Raw genomic sequence first — 24,681 nt, 5'->3', positions numbered from 1 at the left:
AAAGAAACCTGTAACACGCTGAAACAAAATGTTTATATATACTTTACACATTGAGATGACGTGGAAATTGTCCCAATCAACTCACCGTGTGTGTGTGTGTGTATATATATATATTATAGCTAAGGTGATTCAGCAAAGTAGACAAATCACAAGGGACAACATTTCTTTTTAAAGAATAAGATCCATCTTTAGTTTTTATTTATTTTTTCATGTAGTCATATTCTGTGTCATATAATTCAGGCTGAAAGAACCTGTAATAGTACATCAGCAGAAAGAGGAAAGGTTTTTGACACTTTGTGATTGACATTCACAAAAATATATATATATATTTAAATATAGCTACAGGACACAGTGATCAAGAATACGGGTCTCCTATTCGGTGCAAAGTGTGTGTGTGTATGTGTGTGTATGTGTTGTCGGCAGAGGATACTGGTGAGACAGAGACCAGCTATCTCCCTGAGAATAAATCTTTTTTTGTGTGAAACACACAGGAACAGAAACATTTCTTCTACAAAAAAAATAAAATAAAATAAAATAAAATAAACATGGAAATTGCTTTACAGGGAGACTGAATGAGACAAACACAGTTTTGTCTTAACAGGAAGGCATGCATCAAAGGCCTAGAGGTGGGGATTGTCAAAACAACACATTTAAAAATACATTGCACAGACATATTTCCCATAATTCTCATTCTTAAACCAAGGGCAGGCTACACTCCTTGACGTGAGAGGTTTGTAATGTTGGGCACACAAAAAGAAGACAGATTTTCTCTTGTTCATTAAAAACAGATACAAAACCATATCTTTCTCTTTCATACAGAATACAACATCATTCATTCATCTGAATCACTTAAAACCAGTTGTGTAGTATATATTGTAGTACTATAAACAATACCGTGAACCTCGACTCAAAGGAGTAGCTGAGAACTCTGTTGAAACTGTGTTTTTGTTGTACTATGGTGCACTAGTAGGAAAAATAGGATGGAAGGACGCGATCCGGACCACAGAAATGGACAAAAGGAGAGGTGATCAACAATTTACAAAATAATACAACATAAACCACAGCCGTGCTCTGTACCCGAAACCTACAGGACTGAGCTTTGATGGAATCTCCTTTTCTCTTGCTCTTTTCTTTCAGTTTGTGAAAGTACCTGAAGCCCATTAGACATAACATCCGCAGATCTGTGTGTCAACAGAACAATGTCAATGTCGGCACACCATCCAGCTTGGCTCTCCTATAAGCGTTCTGTCCGAAGCAGCTCCAGAACAAAATGGGCAAAAGTCAGTCCAAACCCAGTTCATTTCTCTGGTCCGGTACTTCCATGCACAAGCTGGTAGAATTCAAAAGCCGGCTGATGAAAGTCCTGGCTCTTTAACATTCCCATCTCTCTTCCTTACCCGCTCCACCTTTCTCTCTCTCTCTTTCGCTATCTTGACTAAATAGACTAATTTATTTACATTCCTATTCAAAATAATCTTTTAGAAATGTCCATATAAATGAAATGAACATTTAATTGTTTCTTATTCCAAAGTGGCATTTACAAGGGAAGGGGACATGGGACTGAGGTTTCTCATTGCATTAAAATGACAACAAAAAAATAAGGTGCAGCACCAAACACTGTCAAAATGTGCCTGAGCAAATAAGAGCATGTGTGGATGGAATCACTGCTTCGAAAGTTGTGTTTGCCAATCCTTTACAGTCATGCCCAAGTTTGCAAACTCCTTATATATCAGTATTCTACTGAGTATCTGTTTTGCATTTAATATTGTGTGCTTTTGCAGTTGTTTGCTAAAGTCTAATACCATACTGAATGTGTCGAGTTCTGATGAATATGAGGTATGTGATCATGTAAATAACTGTTAAAGTGAGGATTGTGTGGTTTTCTTTGCTTAACTGTAACAAAAAGGCATTCACAAACGTTTGGTCATGACTGCACGTTTGTAGTGATAATCAGGTTGTTCTATTGCACATTAGAAAAGAGTTTAGCACACTTATGATTTCTGGTTCGTTTAAATAGCTTTAAAGGATATATTCCAGGTTAAATATAAGTTCAACTCAGATGCTAACAGATAAGTTAAGAACTATAAGGGGCAATCGTTTTATAACCATACAGTTGCCCCATATACTTCCACTATAAGTGCATTTCTGTCAATGCATGTTTGTTTTCACAAACTGAGAGATGATTCAAAATTATTTTCTAAAGCTTTTCAATTTTTTTTCTTAATGTATTATTTTCATTAAATTAAATTAAAAATGTATTTTAATTATTATTATTACAAACTTGTATTTAACATGAAATGTTCATTTAAAGTAGCACTGGTAACATTGGTCCCTTCATTTTTAACGAACAATCTGGGCACATTAGGGGTTTTTTTTTTTTTTTTTTTTTTTTTGAGTGGATTGTCAAAGTCTCATAAAGCAGAATGCAAGACCAAAAGTGCATTGTGTACATTCGGTCTCAAATCAAAATAAGTGCCTTTGCTTTGGGATACATTCATGATTCGTTTGAGGGAAGAGGGAGGGGAAAAAAAGCGATATTAGTGCTTAAAGAGTGATTCGTCGGGGAAGGACGTGTGACCGTCACCTAGTACGTAGGATGCACTTCATTAAAAAAGGTGTTGTGCTCTCCTGAATGTTCATGTGGAAGAGAGTTTGATCCTGTAAAATTCTTAAAATCATATTTATAAAACCTCCTTTACAAAACCCATTTAAATAGCTCTTTGTGTGCAGATGCAGAAGGAATAGTAGCATGCTTAGACATCAACAAAGGGCCCTTGCAAGCAATACATCTGTACATTAAAGATCATTTAGGAGTGTTTCTGTAAAATAATAAAAATTTTGAGAGCACAACTCCAGGAGTAATCCATATACGTGTATGTTTGTGTGTGTTGTCGAATCTGAAATACTTTGTTGGCCCCTTTACCGTAGCAGCATGTGTTTGCGCATATGAATGTGTATGCAGTGGGTTAAGTGTATTGTGTTTGTATGTATGCTGACAGTGCTACAATAGACTGAGGATTCTCCCTGGAGGTTTTTAAAATGTTTTCCTGTGAAATGCTGTTTTTACACATAATGGACTATCTTTAACACAAGCCTATAATTTCCCCTTCACACTCTCTCTCTCATTCTCTCCCTCACTATCTCCCTCACTCTAACTGTTGGTGGAGTCAGGGAAGTTGATCTCGCTGCCGAACACTTCCCTGTACAGAGGCGGGAAGTTGTAGGCTGTTTCCGGGTGAACCAGGCGGAAGAACTCCAGCTTGTCAATATGGAGGTTACAGATCGACTTCATCTGCGGTAGTTTGGACACCATCTGTGAACACAAGACAATGAGTTGTTACTCCACAACAAAGAACTAAAACTACTGGACGAAGTCTCACAAACATGTTTTTTGCATGGATATTTAACAGTAGAAAAATGATTGATTCAAAAGTTTGGGGCTGGTTGCATTTATTCTATCAAAAATACAGTAAAAACTGCAATATTGTAAAATATTATTACAATTTAAAATAACTGTTTTCTATTTAAATATATTTTTAAATAATTTATTCCTAGTCTTCAGTGTCACATTATCCTTCAGAAATCCTAATATGCTGCTCAAGAAACATTTCTTATTATTATCATCAGTGTTGAAAACAGTTGTGCTGCTTAATATTTTTTTGTGGAAACCATAACATTTTTGTAACAATGTAAAAGTCTTTAATATCATCCTTGCTGAATAGAAGAATTAATCTCTAAAAAAAAAAAAAAAAAAACATGGCATGTTTTTGTCGTATATCATTCACGGGTCAAAAACAATTGTCCTAAACCTTTTGACCCTTTTGACCCATAAATTATTCTACTGACTGAAAAAAAAAGTTATTATGTTCAATTCAGTGGTATAGGTATATCTTTATACAACAGTTAGTTCTGGTTCTTGAATCTGATTGGCTGAGAGCCTTTTCCAGTCAAGCAATATTCTACTTATATCACACGGAAACCGTTTCACAATTTGTATCACTCATTTCTCACAGCGAGCGTCAATGGTGGAGGAGCAAACTCACTATAATTTTACAAATACTTCTGTTATTGTATCAAGGAATTTAGTTTTAAGAGTTTTTAGACGAGTATGTAGTTGTTTAGACCAGTGTTTCTCAACTGGTGGGTTCTCAACTTCGAATTTGTGTGAGCCCCCTGCAGACAGAGAGCTATCGCCTGCTGCAATGCGTCAGCCAGAGCCCGAGGAGAAGAGAACAGTGCTGACCCTCGCCCCGGAAGTGGAGCTCCATAGTGAGTCTTGACCAGTGGTGTGAGCCCGCGACATCATCGGACGAGGGAATAGTGAATATGGACAATGAGGACTGGCTGAGAGACTTCAGTGAGGAGGTATTGACTCCCACCCTATCCCACCCCTTCATCATCACAGTTTCTAGACAGCACTAAATACTGCATGAACTATGATTTATTCATTTCATCTGCCTGCATGGACTGTGTTATACTTACTGTTATTCTGTTGAGTTTTGTGTTGCCGCCATCACCGCGAAGCTCAGCCAGTCCTCCAGCCCCGTGCCCTGCTGTGACATCAAGTCACAGGTCGTGCTACCACCAGCAGCGTCTGTGCGAGAGGATCCTGCCACTCTGACTCAGGCCTCTGATCTCTTTGCTCCATCTCAGCCCATCGACCTGTCAGCTCCGACTTGGCTCCTCCCACCTTCGGCTCCACCGGAGACCCTCTGCCTTGCGGCTCCACCGGGTTCCCTTGTCCCACCGGCTCCCCCTTGGCCAGTCGTCACTCTACTTCCACCACGGACTTGTGGGCAGTCCGCTGCGCTCTGTTCCTCCAACCATATGGCTGAGGCGGGGTCCTCCTTCCCTTCGACATCGCCTCTGTCCTTTGTCACACCAGCTCTGCCTCAGCCCTCCTTTGTCACACCGGCTCTGCCTCAAACCTCGGATACTCTGGCTCCTCCTCCAACGCTCGTCGCTGTGGCATCGCCTAGATCTCCAGTGCCAGCAATGTCGCTCGTTTCCATCAGCTCTCCGTCTGCGCCTATGGATCCATCGGCCTCGTCTCCTGCGATTGTCCCCCAGTTGTCGTCAGCCACAACACCATCTTGGCTCCTCCTTCCTTCGACTCCGCCTTGGGCTGTCGGCACTGTTTGGCTCTGGGTCTGTGCCAGTGGATTATTTCCACCATTGCTGCCAGGGGATCTCCAAAACCCCCTTCATCCCTCCCTCTGCTCTTTTATCAGTTACGGCGTGAGGTTGCGCCTTGCCGGAGGGGTGAGTAATATCACCATTATGTTAAGTTTTTACGGATTTGTAGTTATCATGGACTTTTGTTTGTTTTCATTCATCTCATGTGTTCCTTTGTTTGATTTTTCTGCCACTCTTTTGTTCTATGGTTACTGTTATTAGTTCACTCTGTTCAGGTGCACGTCATTAATTATCTTTGTTTGAGTCACTATTTAGTTCTTCCTTCACAGTCGTTCATTGTCCGGTCACTCTTACGTTTAGTGTGTGTTTCCCTGCCTGTTTTATCATTAAACTTCATGTTGGAACTCTTTTCTTCATCTTCGTTTGTTTGCCTGCAACCACCTGTGACACGTATTGTGTATTTTTACCATGGTAACTGTTGTTTTCTGTAACCACAAAATATCACTTTAAGTCACTTATTTTTTGTTATTTTGTATATTTTTAAATGACTGGTGGCTCATACCAAATTACTACCTTTATTATATTAACAAAAACTAGTTTGGTACTGCTATTTAATAGCCCTATCTTATACTGTTTATTCATCATTTATTATTCATCACTCATTAGTCATATTCTTACAATTTATGTGTATATTAAGTAAAGTGGGATGGTACTTGTGTGCGTCAACCATTTTTGTGCCGAATTATATTTTTTATAATTATACATATATATTTTTTTAGGAATTAGGTCAAATTCATAAAAAATTGGGTCATGGTTTAATGACCAATGGAAAATGTAGGTCCCATGGCCAAACCAGTTGAGAACCACTGGTCTAGACCTCAAATATGCGATTTATATATAAACACAGCACCTATTTTAAAATTTGTTTCAGAGATGTGTGCTCCAGGCCGCCACTGGCTGTTCAGCGCTCATGTATCCGCTGAGCTTTATCTCGGCCAGTCCTTCGGGAATTTACCGCTGGTAGAGATATAATTTATTTTGGGTATATCAATTGGCAATCTTTGGTCTTATTAATCAATTACTTGTTCCAGAGCAAATCGATTTGGCTAAGGGCAAAGTTAAGTTTCATAACTTTATATTTGTATTTAACTTGAGTCTTGTACTAAACTAGAGTGCTGCTTTTGTACTTTTGACTGAATTGTGTTTATTTCCTATTGTACAAAATTCTTATACTTTTATAATGGCTATTATTGTTCATTTAAATATTATTGTTCAATAAATAAAGTGGCGTGGCGTGTGGCCAAGTATGGTGTCCCATACTTGGAATTTGTGCGGCGTCCTGGGTAATGAGAGTGAGAGTGGAAGAGGGCGCTGTTCATTCACACCCCCCACATACATTTCCTGACAGTACTGAGACTTGAACCCACAACCTTCGTGTTATAAGTCAGACCATTAGACCACAACTGCCCAAAAATTCTATATAAATAATATGCCATATTTAGTATTAAGAAAGAGTCTGTTAGTGATTGTGATTTCGACTTCAGTGAAAGTTACATTGTTACGCCATTAGATGGTGGCAAAGGCTGTCTTTATGAGTGAGTCAGTAACAAAGACTTTTATATTAAGAAGGAATGAAACAAGGTTGTACACAAGAACGTTATTTTTACTTTAGACAAACCCTTATAAGACGCTACCAACAAATGTATTGACTAGTGCTGTGATGGGAAATCCCCTTAACTGTTAAAAGGATACTAAGATAAAGATATCGCTTTCCTCAGCAGACATTCAAACAGATTTTTTATTAGGAATATAAGATTGACCTGAAGAACAAATGCTATGTCAGATGCAGATAATATACTCACTTTGTCGACATTTCTCTCATAATAATCTACTCTCCTTCGTTGCTAATTTTAAAATGGCGTTTTAGAATTCATAACGAAGGCTTGGGCTCATCTGTTAAACTGTCAATTTGAGATTTGAATTCATGACGGAAGGAAGTAGTTCCACACACAAGAGAGTTTTTAAAGACACTCCATCATTGTTTCTTATTTATTTACAAACTGTTGTATATACATTAAATATTATTTAACCATTTATCTGTAAAGAGCCATGTGTGTCTGGTTCCTCACCTTGTCCAGTTTCTCAGTAGTGGCTCCGTTCATGTGCAGACTGTGCTGAAGTGCCACGTAGACCTTCTCTTGGAGCTTTTGAACCTGCTGAGACTCCGTCAACCACGGCCGATCTGAGCGGCACACAAACACAGAGCAGGGGTTTCAAACTGTGAGAATGTGTCTCATTTTATGCCACTGTGCAAGTCTGACCATGGCACATATTAGCACATAAACCCAGCTTTAAAAACCTTTTCTTCAGCGAATGAGTCGCTAAATTGGTAGCAGACATGGGTGTGAGTGTCTCACCTGGAGCCAGCAAGACCGCGGCGCTGAATAAAGCCATTTCCTCCTCGCTCAGCTGAAGACGACTCAGACTTTTAGCCAATTCAAAGACAGTGTTCACCAGGTCATCACACCCTACAAACACATACACATGCTAGTTACCAAGCTGAAGATGGAGAAATAAATTACATTTCCACTGAGGTCCATAATTTACCCTGAACCAATCTCTTTTTGTTCAGCATGAAATGACTTAATGGATCTATTGGGTTCCATTAGCGTAAAAGATGAATTATAAAGGAAATAAGATGTTCTGTGCACAAAGCTTCAGAGTAATTTATTTTTGCTTTGCTTTATCGTGAATATAATAGTTGGCCTCTATGTCCGTATTGTGCATTTGAAGTCACAATGAAATGGAATTTCTTCCTTATTGTGACATACTTCAGAGTGTAATAGATTATCAAAAAATCAAAAATGTAGGGTGGAGACTTGGCTGTATGCGCTAGTTGAGGCATGTGAATGTAGGGTTTAAGTGCACTAAATGATTTAAGTCCTGCATATGTCAAGAGAGAGAAGTCTGTCATTTTCACCGGAAGGTTCAGGTATGACATTTTGATTAAACATTACAAGGTCAAAAATTGTTCACAATAAGATCTATAACATGCATTTAAAGATAAATAGGGTGAATTTTCAATTTATGCTGACTTTAAACATGTGCAATTTGACAAAAAGCCAATAAAATAAAGAAATGGTATTATCTACAAATCATTCTACTAACTTATTCCAAAATATATTGTGCACTGAGTGCTTTCTTCAAAGCTTCCATTTAACTTTGATGAGCTATTACTCACCCGAGCATCACTTGTATTTACTAACTGGGTTAAAAACCCATTAACTCTTGTGCCTTATTGATTCATGACGCCTCCACTCTTGCTCTTAAGAGGATGCTGGTGTTGTGTATTATAAAGTAAAAGAGGATGCGTTTGAAATGGAATACTAGTGTACTGCTTGCTGCAAAGTGTACACTGTATATTGTTTATATAGTTTCACATTTTGAAAAAATACACAACATCATTATTCTGCTACATTGTAATCACATGACTTGATTACATTTGTCACAATCTCTACGTAATCTTATGTGCATGGTTAAGTCCGCAAGGTTATTCTACCGAAAATTTTATTTTGCATTTGCAATCCAATTTGTGTAAAATAGTCTTGAAAGTCTAATTAAACAATGAGTCAAGAAGCATATCTTAAAAACTGTTGCTGACATTTTGCTGAATTTGGAAAAGCATACTACTATATGGCATAAATAGTATGTAGTATCCTAACATGCCATTTTGATTTTAGTAATTGCATCTAGTTTATTTCATTAAATTGTGGGATGCAGAACCCAGTATGAATGTGTTGTATATTACACATTTTCTCATATATAGCAGGTCAACCGTAGGTATTATATGCATACTCTTCACAGTATACTGCTGAAATAGTAGGCTTAAAATGGTAGCATGCTATTCTGAACATATCCAGACACTTACCGAGAGCTTTGAAGAGTTGAGGGCTGGCAAACTTGCCATCAAAAAACATAGTGTTGTTGGAAGAGTTGTAAGCACGACACATTCGGATCAGCAGGACTTCCAGACATCCTGGAACAGTAATAGAGAGAAAGAGAGCGGCAAAAAAAAACATGATGGGGGGAAAAAGCAGGAAGAAAGAGAGAGGGAGAGAGAGAGAGGGAGAGAGAGAGAGAGAGAGAGAGGGAGAGATGGAGACAGAAAGAGAGACAGAAAACAGATAAAAGAGTGCAGGGGAGGGGAAAGGAAAAGTGGGAATATGCTCCACCGTGCAAAAATACAGACAGAAAAAAAAATTATTATTTTTTTTACCAAATATGGGAACAACAAACACCATCAAAATGAAATGTCATTGTGTTTGTGATTGTTTTAAATGACATTTAGAAATTTTGAGTTTTGTTTAGTGAAGGGTTTTTTCATACGGTAAGCACAAAGTGTAGAAGTAGACAGAATGTTGGAGAAACAAACACAAGAGGAGACAAACGTTAATACAAGTTTCAAGTTTAAGATCGAACACAGCAGAACGGAGACAGAACAGAGTCCCGTGGGGCGAATTCACAAAACAGCTATTCCAAGAAAAAACCTGCGTTTTATTCTCTAATCACTCATTGTGTCTGTGTTTATTTTTTATCAGAAAATTCCCAATTGACGGTATAATAACGGAGAATGGCATTTTATCCAGGCATATATTCAACACAGTGCAGTCAAACACAAATTGCGCGTTTTAAAGAGTCATTTCAGGTGTTTGGATCACAATGCCTTATCCACATCCAAGCACACTGCTAGACTGAAAACTGCTCTGTGCAAATTGCACTCAAGACTAATTTAGTGGACGTGTTTGATTTGGCATTACCTGAATTGCATGTCAATATCTGCCCTTAGAGTATTCTAGATGTAGTATGAAAGACAATGCTCAAGAAACTGAGAGTGCCCTGGAATGATCTAATGGTGTTATCATAACAGCAGTAACTGTGATTAAACTAATAATAAGATTGAACAGACACTCTGGGCCACATCAGAATGCCATATCACGGCAGTGAGTGGATAAGGCGATTCGAATGAGAAATCTGTTGTATAATCAGGGATTAGTAATCTGTAATCCGTGTGGGACAAAAGCAGCACTGACCTGCTTTGAGCAGGATGATCTGGTCATTCTGGCAGAGGTCCATGAATCCAGAGATGCGCTTAGCGAACTCCACAACATACTGGATGGCGTTTGTAATGTGCAGGGCGCACTGCTGCCACATCCATTCTGCAGACTGAAAGCACAGAGATTGATAATACAGCCATTAACAAAGAGACAAACCAGCAAGCACAATCAAAAGAGATGCCATCTAGTATGATGATGCTGTACCTTGAGCTGAAAGCTGCGGGTTTCTTCAGGTGTGTAGAGGTTCCAGGTGAGTTTCTTCATCTCTTCTGGGCTGTACTGACACGTCTCCAGGTGAGACTTCACCACGTTTTGAGTGATCCGCTCTGAACATAATTTCAACACATTAGCACATTTTCCTTTAGTATCTGTCTATCTAGATATAAACAGATATAAGCAGAATCAGAAATAATATACATAGCTAAATAAGGAATATATTATATAGATATATCCATCTATAGATACAAATATAGATTATAAAATGGATTCATTATATTTAAATAAACATTTATAGATTGATTTAAATACACACAGATTATATAATTTATAAAAAATACATAAATATATATAGAAAATTAAGCATATTTATATAGATATACTTCACATTTATTTGTTAACACTATTTAACATGAAATAAACGAAAAATACCTCTAAAGCATTTATTAATCTTAGTTAATGTTAATTTCGACATTAACTAATACATTATTAAAATCAAAAGTTGTGTCTGTTAACATTAATTAATGGACCTCAGCTGACATGAACAAACAATAAACAGTTGTGTGTATTAACTAAATTTAGCAAAGATGAATAAATACTATAACAAAAGTATTGTTCATCGTTAGTTAATGCATTAACTAAGGTTAACAAATAAGACCTTATTGTAAAGTGTTACTAATTTATCTATAAATAGATACATACTGTAAAAAGATTATAAAATACATAATGTTATAAATAAATAGGCATATACAGTTTTTTTTTTTTTTTTTTTCATTATGCCATAAATTCATGCAAAAATAATAGATATCATGAGTTGTAAATGGTAACACTTTAGTTTAGGGTCCAATTTTCATTATTAAGTAGTTGCTTATTAGAATGGATTAGTTCACTTTAAAATGAAGATTACCCCAAGCTTTACTCACCCTCAAGCTATCCTAGGTGTATATGACTTTCTTCTTTCTGATGAACACAATCAGAGTTATATTAATAAATATCCTGACGCATCCGATCTTTATAATGGCAGTGAACAGGAACGAGTATGAAGCTCAAGAAAGTGCATCCATCCATCATACACGTACTCCACACGGCTCCGGGGGGTTAATAAAGGCCTTCTGAAGCAAAGTGATGCGTTTATGTAAGAAAAATATCCATATCAGTTATAAAGTAAAATATCTAGCTTCCGCCAGACCGCCTTCCATATTTAAATTACGAAGAAAGTGTAACGCCTCTCGCAGCTCAAAACGGTTGCTTGTCCCGTTCACTGCCATAATAAAGCTTGGATGCGTCAGGATATTTATTAATATAACTCCGATTGTGTTCATCAGAAAGAAGAAAGTCATATACACCTAGGATGGCTTGAGGGTGAGTAAAGCTTGGGGTGATTTTCATTTTAAAGTGAACTAATCCTTTAGAATGCATATTACTAGGATTTATTAGTACTTATAAAGCACATGTTAATGCCTTATTCTGCATGACCATATCCCTTAATCCTACCCAATACCTAAACTTAACAATCTTACTAACTATATTAATAAGCAGTAATTAGGAGTTTATTGAGACAAAAGTCATAGTTAATAGTTAGTTAGTGAGAATTGGACCCTAAACTAAAGTATGACCAATCTAATTTATTCTCATTTTACTGCAATAAAAAAAAATGTAATTGTGTCTGGAAAGGAGGATTTTCGGTAATGGGAATTTAAGGGAAAATAGTTATTAAAATAATATCAGAATCTAAAATCTAAACTTATATTAGCATAATGATTAAAATGATGATTATAAAATGTGAATCTATTAATGGCAGCTCACCTATGTCATGTAGAGAGCAGTTGTCTGGTAAAGAGCTCAGGAGAGAATGTGTAAGTAGGCTGTTTTCAGGCAGGATGTACTCGTGCTTCACCCTCACTGCATCTGCCAAATCTACAGCGCTGGGCTCTGGAGAGCTCTGATTTGACGAACTTCCACTTCCTGCACTCCCAAACCCGCTGCCGCCCCCGAGCATCTCCAGAGCGCAGTACTCGCCAGCCTCCTCTGGGGTGAGCGGCAGGTCAAATAGCAAACCGTCGGGCAGCGTGGCGATGTCGTCCAGGTCGCTGAGGTTGGAGCTGGAGCCTCCGCTGCTGTACGGCCGGCTGTGTGCGCTGTCTTCGCCCGACTCTTCATGGTCATGTGATGTCAGACCGCCACCCAAACCCGCCAGACACTCTTGAGACAGCTGCTGGTGCCGCTGCACCTCCGCATACAGGCTGTCCCGCTGTTTCTTTGACATTCGGCCAAACTTCACCGCTACAGAGAGCAAAAGTGAGGAACAGTTACTTTTACCTTACTTATTACTAATTATTTAAATAGCATTTATATATTGTTTATTTATAGTATTTATATAAAAGTTTGGGGTCAGATTTTTCTTAAATTAAAACTTTAAAACCAAACAAAGGGTACAAAAAAAATTACAAGTAGTCGCAAAAAACTCCATCTCCCTCATCTGCCCTTTGACCCGGCCCTCCTCATCTAGTACCTAAATTTGAGTCCCTATCCCTAAAATTTTCAGTTTTCTTTCTGCTGGTTGGTTAGTTTGACAATAAGACTTGCGCTCACCATCACGGCTCATGCCGAGCGCCAGGCATTTCTGCAGACGACAGTGCTGGCAGCGGTTCCGATTGGTTCGGTCGATCAGGCAGTTCCTCTGCCGTGAACATGAGTACATGGCATTGTTCTGCTGGCTGCGTCGGAAAAAACCCTGCAAATAAAAAACGCTGTTACCTAAGTGCACAGGACAGCTAATATCAGGTGCGGCTTTGCATGGGTGTGACCTGGCATCGAATGACGGACATAAAGGAATATAAACTGACCCAGATGAGCACAAAAACATTGGGATAAAAGATAAGGAGGGATAGAGCACAAAAAGATAATTTTGCTTCTGTGGATTTAATTTAACTGAATAGTCTGTATAAATAACAGGGAATTGCACATCTATGATAAGAAAAGAAGAAAATGTAACATAGTGATCATAAGGGAATTATGATAGAATTCTTACCTTGCACCCTTCACACGTAATAACACCATAGTGAATCCCTGAGGATTTGTCGCCACAGATCTTACACGGTATGACCTCAATTTGAGCTGGAATAAAAACAACATACAACATCATTTTAAGTATTAAAAGTAAAAACGTGTCCCTGAACACATAGAAAAGCACATATGCACAAATACGTTTTTGACATACACCACAAATAATATCAACCAATACAGAGATCTCTCTCACTCTGCATGGCATGAAGGACAGAAATAGCCAGAGGATTGATTTTCCGACTGAAGGGTGTATTATGTCTCGGCTTTTATGAGAGGTTCCGACAGTGGAACACAGTGTAGACACTTTTAGAAACTAGATACCTAGCTTCCATATACAGACAAATATTAAATTGATATCTCCTGATTAAAAGTGAACAGTATGTAAACAAGTATTTAATTATTTTGTTGCGAAAACCTGGCAACCCTGCAACTACCCATATATATCCAATTAATTCTATTACATAAATAAATCATGAAGTGATGAATGAAGGGCAAAAAGAATAAATTAATCAATGAATAAATAAATGTGCTTTGTGGTACAGTTACGCAATAATTATTCAATAAAAATAATATTTTCTAGCATATGCTGCATGTAGTGGTTGCATGGAAAAAACTAAGCTTGCAACAACATGCTCAGAAGAAAAAAAAAAACATCCTCCATTTTGTCTTTCTAGCTCTGTCAGCTGAAAGCAATGACCAAGATACACTGTGGCATGCAATGGAAAAATCTGTAAGCCCTTGGGTGCCCCTCCCGTACCGCTCTCTGTGTAGTGTTATATAACCTTCGTCTGCAAACATTCCACAAACACGCCATTCAGGGCTGCTCAGTCTAATAATGCAGATGTTCCACCTTCCTGGCACTTCTGACAGTCTATTGGTTGATGCTCGGGCAGATGTGTACGCGATTGGCCAAATCTAAATGTCGTTCAATTCGGCTTGGCAGTAAGCCCATGTGGACTCGCTGTCCTACTGACATACTTTCTCAGTGAAAAGGGGAGGGCGGCTGTGGGCGGATCCCCAGTGCATGTCATTTGAATAGGCATTTCCCTTCTCTCTGTTAAGGTGGAACTGGACTCAACAGGAACGCTTAATTTTGATACATAAGAACAGGTGCAATACATACTAAAGTTCAAAATTGTCAGCCAGAAAATACTCTGTATAATAAATAAAATTTTATATGAAAATTTACATTATTATTACTATTATTATTAAATTATTTTTTATTGTATATATTTAATAGGAAATGTTTAACCTAAAATCTTGATATTAATGAAAAATGTGCATAGACAAGTATATATATTACGTAAAATTATTATATTATTATTATGGCAAGTTACGGCAATAAAATGCATTTTATGCCCATATTTTAGTACAGCCGTGCATTATGTTCCACAAATAATCAGAAATAAGAAACAATAAATAAGAAACTCGCAAATCTACACTCCTCTCCAAACTAAGGCAGTACAGAGAAATTATCATCTAATCCAGCAAGAAGCTGAACTTTATATTTTCTGGCCACGTATGAAAAGAACTATTCATGTTTGCTCATCATATGAGATGTGTCTGATGTGCGCGCTTCATCTGCAATCGTTTGTTTACATTAAAGTAAATAACCAAGTGTGTCCCATCTGCATCCTGCAGTACTACAAACCATGCCCCAACAAATTACACCCCCTACTACAAGTTACGCCCCCTACAGCCAATTAGCACCTCCCACTAGAATCACTGGCTGTGTCTGAAATCGCCCCTATTCCCTTAAACAGTGCACTATTTGCGAGGACAGCCATTTGTAGTGGTGTCTGAAACCATGTTGATGTTATCTTGTGCACTCATTCAATCAAAGGCAGCGAACAATACCTCTATGCGGCTTTCAAAAATCAATCAAATGAAGGTATCTCAAATGACAGGAAGTGAAGCTAACATTAGATTCAGACGTGACTTGATGCTAGGGCTGTAAAATCGCTTAATCGTGATTAGTCGATTTTACAGCCCTGCTTGATGCCTTCCTATTTTACCTTGCGATGCATCTTCCTAATGCAGCGTTTTTAAGATTTCCTGGTAAGTTTAGTTCTTGGTAAGATTTCCAAGATCAGTATTGAAAACCCCTGCCATAATGTGACAGTGTCTAAATGTACCTTTTGGACTCTCAAAATCCTTGCACACGTTCACTTGCATTCTACAGCGCTCAGATTTCCTTGTACAATTCTTTGTTTGTGTTCTAATGAAGAAGGTAAGTCTTGGATGAGCTGAGGGTGTATCAGCAAATTTTTAATTTTTGGGTGAAATATTGGATAGCTCACCCAAAAATGAAAATTCTGTCATAATTTGCTCACCCTCATGTCGTTCCAAACCCCTAAGACTTCGTTCATCTTTGAAACACAAATTAAGATATTTTAATGAAATCTGAGAGATTTCTGGCCCTCCACTGACGGTCCACTTTGACGCTTTGAAAAAAATTTGGACTAAACCGCTCAATTCATATGGATCTCTTCATATGGTAGGTGGTAGCTGCGTAGACTGTCAATAGAGGGACTACACTGTAGTTGTAACTCAGCCTGGAATAGTTTGGTTTGTGTTGTCGACATTTTGCACATTGCATGCACTTCAAAAGGATGAGGACTCGCGCTAGAATTGATATGGTAAAACCGACGCCATCGTTACTGTTCGTATCACTGTGTATCAAGCACTGAGGAAGCCTCCGGTGCTGAAATTCAATTATGGTAATGGACATTTAGTTTCCGAAACGTGCTGCAAGCAGTAGACCAAACACAACAGAAGAGGCCTGTGACCAATCAGAGCAGAGCAGGCTCTCGGAAAGGAGGGGTTTAGAGAGACTGAATCTTTGAACAAACCATTTTCAGACTCTTTGAGAAATGAGGTGATGTGCAATGTATATATATATATATTTTTTTTTTATACCTTTAATGCATGTAAATCTGTTGTAGGAGACCTTCTAAACAAAATTAGGAACATTTAAAATAGCATAATTTCTCAAGAGACCTGAATTTTGCTCCATTCTGCTGCACTTCATTTAGCTGTTTTCAAAAGCAAGTCCTGTGTACAGAAGATTTACAGAAGTATATGACCCCAAAATACCTAATATACTCATGTTTCATATTAGCATCACTGAGGGATAATGATACTTTTTTTCCACAGTCCCTTATGTTCTAAATGCCATTTTTGTGATATTATAGACAAAAACTAAAAAAATAAAGACAGACGAAACATTTAATTATTTACGTGCAGAGCAATTCACGAAAATGGTTCAAATCTACTTTGAGCGGCAGCCGCTGTTATCTGTGTTTGCGTACAGGTGCCCTAATGCAATCATCTTTGAGTACAGAACACTGTGTTAAGCAGTTAAGTCTATCGTGGTGACATAACACAAGATGGCAGATTAGATTAAGCAGTAGAGCATAACAGATTTTAACTGTAAGCGTTCAGGATAATGCAAGGGGAACAACCTTAGTGAAAAGTAAAAAAAAAAAAAAACAAACAAAAAAAAAAAAAGTCATTTAAATTTAGGCAAACATGTAATTTTTCATTTTGACAAGCTCATGTCATGAGGTGTAGCCATGTTTCTAATCACAAATGAATTATCCAAGACACCATTTCCGCAATGGTGTGTCTCTCATCACAGTGATGAGCAGAAGGGTTTCTGGTCACGTAGTTGGCATATGTAGGCCAGAGTAAAGAACAATGATTTAACACCTCACCTATTTTATATAATACATTCCAAGTCTCACCCAAGCGACGTGAAATCCAGACGGCTTCACGCAGATAAAACAGAATTACACTGTAGTTTCTGATAAGACAGCCGCTTGGATGTGTGAAACGGTCAGTGTGTCACTAAGTCACTTTTGGTGAGACTCATGCCAAGTGTTCCTGCTGTCTGGTCATCATAAAACCAAGGTCATACATTGCACGGTCACCAAAGCAGTAGGACAGGCAAATGGCCACGCTCTAAAATAAGACCCACTCATCTAATGGCTCTCAATGGGAAAACAGCTTCATTTATGCATGCATTCGTTTGTGTGTGTTTTCTTTGATGTGAAGCGATTATCATCATTTTAGTGTTGATTAAACAAAAAGAGAGACTTGAATCTTAAATTAGAGGTACACTAAAACTGGCGATGACACAAGACAGACCACACAAAACTTACATGGTATTTACATTAAAAAAAATATTCCTGGCAGAGTGCAGATCTGCTCTTTTTCAGTATATATCATCCGCTACAGCTCTCCTGTCCTCAACTACCCTGTGAACATGAGCCACACTGTGTATATTTAAACACAGCCCCACCTCACGACAGTATGTCCGGACACGTACGCCTGCAACTGGCTTTAACATTTGTCCAGAGAGCAAACAAAATGGTTGAGACAAAATCCTCACTTTGTACTTACAAATAGTCTGGGGCACTAGTTAAATGTAAAGATTTAATATTTACTCAACCTCAGGTAAAAGGTAAACATTCAATCTAAAGAACACTCTTTTTGTTAAGACTTCACAAGCACAGACCATTGTGAAAAACGCTGTTTGAAGGAATAAACAAATTGCTCAAAATTGATTGTCATTTGAGAAATTTCTTTTTACATTTCATCAGAATTATTGCACTTTCACCTATAAGCTCAAATCAAGTAGAAGACAAGACAATCAAGAATGTTGACTCATTTACTCACCTAATTTAGATGACAATAGTAATGATAATTCATTTAACAATATTAAGGAGGAAACGTGATTGTCATGGTAAATTATTGCAATAGTGCTTATAATCATGTAGTATTATAATATATTTCACTTCATTATAAATAAATAAATTAATAAATAAATAATTGTGTAATGTACTTTGCACCAGATTTGACATTATTTAACTATGTGAGAAGAAACAGAATGGAAATTTTCTAAATGCACTCTAAAACGTAATTCAGGGGACCCGTTACCACAACTTAAATACATGCATGGTTGCAAGTAAAAAATTCTAATTTATTGTTTTAATTAAACCTTTTAAGTTGCAAACATTATATTGTTGAGTTCTGTTGACATAATAACGTTCATCATTACATCAACTTAATATTGTCTGTAGTTAGAACTCAAATTTCTGCATTTATTGGCTTTTTAAAAAAAAAATTAAGTTGTAGTAATTTAATGAAATTGTCTTGATAAATTCGGAAATTAGGCAGTGGATTTCTAGTTCCCAGCATGCTTTGCATAGGACTGGACAAGGAGAATAAATGTTGAAATTAAGTTTATTTGTCATTACCACTGTGCTGAAGAGTAGATACTGGACATTAAGGTAAACACTACATTTTTCTCTATGCGCTAATGCCAGTGACAAGTAATATCTTACTTGTTCATTAAATATACATAATGTTAAATAAGTTATGTTAGCATGTGCTACGATAGCTGTTGATTTGAACTGAAATAGATATGATTAATTGGTTCCAGGACTACAAATCTGGTAGTTGGAGTGACTTTTTTTTTTTTTTTTTGAGTAAATCAACTAAAAAAAAATGTGTTTATGCTATAAATTAAGTTCTTCTAACTCAGTGTAGCTTGTTGGTTGAATGTAAATTCACTCAGTTGTCATAGCTCAAAAAAAAAAAAAAAAAATGATGCAAACTGTTGCGTAAATTTTTTTGTTGAGCCAACACATTTTTAGTGCACTCAAAAAAAAAGATTTTAGCTGCTTGCTCAGTTTATTTAAATAAGATAAGCTGAACCAACACAAATCTTTAGTTTTTTACTTAATTGGCATTTGCACTCAATTGTATTATGTTAAATGAAATTAAATGTGTAAAATGTTAAGCTAAAATGTTAACCTAAACCATTTGTGTTGGGACTACATGAATCATTTATGTTGCATTGACTGAAACTGGGCAGTGGATTTCTAGTTCCCAGCATGCTTTGCATAGGGATAGATCGGGAGAGTAAATGTTGAAATTAAGCGGTGTTTAATGTGTTTTTTAGTAAAGGGAAATACCTTTTAAAGTTTGATGTTCAGTTATATTTGACATTTAAAAGAGTTTATGTTATGTCGATTTTTGAGGGTTACCATTATGCCGAAGTTTAGCCCTTGTGGTTAGGCTGTGATGGCTACGTGAAATAAATCTATGTGGAAACCTTTAACTGTGCTAAAGCCAGTGATGAGAAGTTCTTTACCTGATCATTACTTGCATACTACAAATGTCACACTTAGCATGTGAACAAGTGTTGTGTTGGTTTTAGTTTATTTTTTATAGAAATAAATAAAATAAATTAGCTTGAGGGGCCAGCACATCATTTACACAGTCTACATATGGTCATCAGTTCTGCCCTTCTCAATCAAACGGTCATGGAACATGTATGTGTGCGTACAACAGCTACTCACAACCTAAGCACAAGCGCACCTCTTCACCACGATGGTTAAAAAACAAAACAAAAAAAAACACCTTTTATACGCTACAAACTCTTTTAAATCTTCAAAATAACTAAACATTAAACACTTAAACACTAACAGGTCTTTCCATTTACTTAAGCGTAAGAAAACTCACACAACTCTGCACAAGGGCACCAGTCTGAATTGCAATAGCACTGGTTGGATCAACAAGAGTGAATTATGTTCAGGAAACATTCACAGAATACATCAAATGAAACTGGTAAAATCTCATTCAATTAGGATGAATTTTACTCATCAGTACAATTAACCTAGCTCAAGTTCAAATAAATCAGTTCAACTGTCATAATTGAATTAAGTTAGACAAACAAGTTATTTTTTTGAGTGTGTGATATTTTTAGTTTATATATTTTTAGTGTGAGAAAGCAGTTATTTTACTTATTTTACAGTACGTGCACTTTCAATGTACTTACAGTGTACTTACCGAGAAAGTACTGAATAACATAAGTTAACTACATGGGTTAAGATTAGGTTTAGGGGTTGATTCAGGGTTAGTATCCAGTTATTGTAATTACTAAAATTAGTATATAGTAGTATATATATGCGAAACGGGACTGTAAAATAAAGTGCTACAATAAATATTTCCATATAATAATAATTAAAACAATAATTTAAATGGGTTTGTTTTGGTATATTTTTTTCATGTATTGTTGCCAAACTTTGTTCATGTATTACAAAACTGATGTTGATCAATAAGAAATAACAGCATGTCACCCTCAAGCATGCATGTTACATAAACTGGTGAGATTGCTCTAATAAATGTTGTTTATTGTCTATATCAAGATCGGAGTTCAAGTTCAAACTCAAGTTCATGATGGAGATAAAGGCGCGGTGCCGTGGTCATCTATCACTTAACAGACCGCATGGGTCTGCACGACTCCTGCAAAGCGCCTCCCCTCTCTCACACTCCATCTTTCCCTCATTCCCTCCTGTGAATGCTGTGTAATGCTCAGTGACATAACTAGGTCAGTAGAACAGCAGGTTTGAGCGCTGCTCACACAGCCGGCCATGCTGCCCTGCGAAAACAACAACACGCAGCCGACACGCAAGAGATAGAAAACTGTATCTCCAACATTTACACACAACAGTATCACGAAAACCAAATAAGGCAAGGACATAACTGACATAAATAACAAAGTGTGTTCAGCAGAAATATTATGTTTTAAGAGAATAAATGCGTCACGATAGTTGGAGACATTTTATTCACCAAATTCAAGTTGTATCTATATTTTTTAGAGGATATTATTAAAGCTTATCTTGATACAGGAAAAAAAAAAAAAAAAATTTTACACTCGTCGTTACGTAATAAAACCTGTCACACAAGCCAGCCTCACGAACTGCTGCTGAAAGCTTAATCATTCTGCGTCAGAATTCCAGACTCATTTGTGACATCTGACTAATAAGAATCATCGTAACATCTGACAAAGAATGGAACGCCAAAGAACATTTAAACGCGTTACAATGTAACAAGTGCCCGCGTGGCAAATGTCACAGGAAAGCTGCGCAAAAAAAAAAGTGCATGAAAACATACGTGCATTATTACATGGCTAAATGTTTAGATACCATTTAAAAGTAATATGCAATGTCAACGTAATAGTTATATGCCATACAGTGCTACAAACATCTTACCTCTCATTTTGATGCAGTTTCTTGATTCTCCAAAGTTCACTGGGTGCGAAGCAATATTGTCGAACTAGCTAACTTGAGACAGCTACCCGAATTAAACTTTTCAGCTTCGACTGTGAGCATTATTAGGAAAATAAAACAGAAGTAAATTCGCGTCTCTAAAGGTCTTCACTTTCAACAAAAAAATTCAAGTCGCATTCGATGTGTTATGGCGCGGTATGAAACGTCGTCCTCCTCCCTCTTCTCTCACTCTACCCTGCTAACCTACTTTCAGAAGCGTGGACTCTCACATGATCTCACTGCCGCGCACTACTCACGGGGACGCGCATCCAGTCAGCGCTTAAGGTGGGACTAGAATTCACACTGACTTCTGAACCGCATACTAATTAATGGAATTAATTTAAAGTAAACAAGGTCCCAAAGGACAAATGACAACTGCACTGTAAAAAAGGTTATTTAATCCAGTTAAAACTTTGAAAAATCATGGTATCCAGTAGTAAATGGAGCTAAAAAGATCTTTACAGATTAACAACTTTCGTCTTAAAAGGTTAGTTCACCCAAAAATGAAATTTCTGTCATTAATTACTAACCCTTATGTGTTCCACAACTGTAAGACCTTTGTTCATCTTTGGAACACAAATTAAGATATTTTTGATGAAATCCAAGCGGTTCCTCAATAGAAAACAATGAAATTACCACATTCAATATCCAGAAAAGTAGTAAAAACATCGTAAAAAAATCGTCAACGTGACTACAGTTGTTCAACCTTAATGTTATGAAGTGACGAGAATACTTTGTGCGCAAAAACAAAACAAAAATAATAACTTTATTCAACAAATTCATCTCTCCTGTCAGACTTCTACGCAGTTCAGCGCTTCCGCGTTTCAACATCACATGCTTGCGTCGTGCTGCTCACGTAAACAGGTGTTGGCCAATACTGAGTCGGCGTTTTGACGTAGAACCTGGAAGCGCTGCAACAAAAATAGTGTAGGTGAATGACAGGATAGATACGAATTTGTTGAATAAAGTCTTTATTTTTGCGCACAAAAAGTATTCTTGTCGCTTCATAACATTAAGGTTGAACCACTGTAGTCACGTTGACTATTTTAACGATATTTTTACTATTTTTCTGGACCTTGAAGGTGGTAATATCATTGCTTTCTATTGGGGATAAAAAAAAAAACTCTTGGATTTCATCAAAAATATCTTAATTTGTGTTACGAAGATGAACGAAGGTCTTGTGGGTTTGGAACGACATGAGGGTGAGTAATTAATGACAGAAATGTAATTTTTGGGTGAACTAACCCTTTAATAAATTGTCCAAGCATAAAATTATATGTTGTAAGATTCCAAAATGGGAGTGTGATCTGGTTACACTGTCTAATGTTTTCCCCAGAGGTTATCTAAAAATATGCATCATGTGATAACATCTAAATTAACTAGTTTATGTTGACAAAGTCAATTTTAAACAGGAAGAAAAGGGGATTTAAAATACACATTTAGAGTTTTAAAAAATATGCTGGCTGACCACCAAATAATTAATTTGGTAACATAAACATTTAACTTCTATCCAACAGCTAATGTTTTATTTTATATTTCAGTAAATTATATGTGAATGAAGTAATGTAGGCTATAAGTATTTTACACTGAGTCATTTTACAGTGTACAACTAACTGGAAACATTCTAAATGTCACATTTAAATGTTGGATTCTTCCAGTTCTTTCCTATGTGCACACCCCCAAACACCCATTAAAGAGACATTTGAGGATTATTCTGCAAAATGGCCCTTTTATTAATCAAACTAGGATACAGAAAACGCTCATTCATAAGGTATAAATAGGAGCTGGTCCTGTAGTTACAGCAGATGGTTATGTAATCCTTGAAGGCCTGCTGGAGGCTTGAACAGACTAATTTATTCTGTCTGAATAACATTTATTTATTAATTTATTTATTTAGGGAGGGGGTGGGGCACATTAACCCTATACATACTATATATACTATATATATACATATATTTTGTTAGCTTCTTATAAGAAATATAGTTGCATAGAGATGAGCACAAACTCATTCCAAACATGTCTTTGTGTTCCATGCTCCATCAACACATTTCAAGTATTTGGGCACCAAATGATGAGCCAATATGTAAGACAAAAAGATACATATGTGCCTCCATGTGCATATGATTTGTGCACCTTTCAAAATCCTAAATGACAATGACGAGTGCATGTGGAAAAGCTCGGTGATGCAATTCTCTGGCAGGGGCTCTTATGAAACACAGAGAGAAGATTACAGTAAGTAGGTTAGTGGAACAACCAGAGAGCACACAGAGTGCTGCGCTCAAAGCGGCTCCCTGTTTGGCCTCCTCCTCCCCCATCCGCCACTGTTGTCGCTCTATCCCCCCTTCCTGACCGTTTCATCCCTGTCCGCTTGTCGCATCCATCTCAAGGCTTGCGGCCCTGGGGGATCTGCTCCTGTCCTTTTCTTCTTGCTGCCTTTTTTCTGATTCAATCTGTTTATTTCTATTCGTTCACTAGAATGGCCTGCTGCGCCCCCTGCTACTCTCTGTCTTTCATCTCTCCACTCATCCGCTCATCTGTCTGTCTCTCTCATGCAATAAACATCATGGCTGCATAAGCTAATCCAGCCATACAGTCTCAGTACAAATCGAAGAGTTCTGTTTCAGATTAAACACTATAAAAGGTGTATAAAACGCCATTGTTACATCCTTTGTCTTGTTGTTGAGCTCGCTCGATTTTCTACATTCAACCTTTCCTGTGTTTCCTCATGCGTGTTCGGTAACTAATAGCAACAGCCGTGACATTCTGACCCTAAACCTACGTAAACGCAGTTATCGAACAGGTTGGGGGCAGGGCTGAGCAAATGAGGTTTTATCTGTAGAAACAGTGAGAGAGAATACAGTTATGATTCATGACAGATGGATATTAAGAATAATCAAATGTTTAGCAAATGGACACATTTAAAAAACATTTCATAAAAACATGACTAAAGATGTGAGGCTGCGAATAAATAATATATTAAAATCTATTTGGGTTACAAAAGGTCAGTGAAAGCAGGGGTTGTTCTTGCA

General features: G+C 37.2%; 1 protein-coding gene across 2 annotated transcripts; it reads right to left on the bottom strand.

Annotated features, from left to right (window-relative positions):
• Positions 1-161: 161 nt before the first annotated feature.
• rorcb (RAR-related orphan receptor C b) lies at positions 162-21,883 on the bottom strand. 2 transcript variants are annotated; one of them, XR_007925812.1, is made up of 11 exons: positions 21,596-21,883; positions 13,498-13,583; positions 13,059-13,200; positions 12,273-12,749; positions 10,455-10,576; positions 10,227-10,359; positions 9,065-9,172; positions 7,554-7,664; positions 7,266-7,378; positions 4,483-5,621; positions 3,165-3,313 (listed from the first exon to the last, which is right to left on the bottom strand). XR_007925812.1 is itself a non-coding variant. In XM_051867085.1 (10 exons), exons 1-10 carry the CDS (start codon positions 21,600-21,602, stop codon positions 3,152-3,154), a joined length of 1,461 nt encoding a protein of 486 aa, XP_051723045.1. In that variant the 5' UTR covers positions 21,603-21,880; the 3' UTR covers positions 162-3,151. The 2 variants fall into 2 exon arrangements, 1 of the variants encoding a protein (XP_051723045.1); XM_051867085.1 differs by lacking the exon at positions 4,483-5,621 and having other exon boundaries at positions 162-3,313; positions 21,596-21,880.
• Positions 21,884-24,681: the final 2,798 nt, after the last annotated feature.

Source organism: Ctenopharyngodon idella, chromosome 2, assembly GCF_019924925.1.
Source record: "Ctenopharyngodon idella isolate HZGC_01 chromosome 2, HZGC01, whole genome shotgun sequence".
Classification (NCBI taxonomy): Eukaryota; Metazoa; Chordata; class Actinopteri; order Cypriniformes; family Xenocyprididae; genus Ctenopharyngodon; species Ctenopharyngodon idella.
This window is presented reverse-complemented; position numbering and strand designations above follow the sequence as displayed.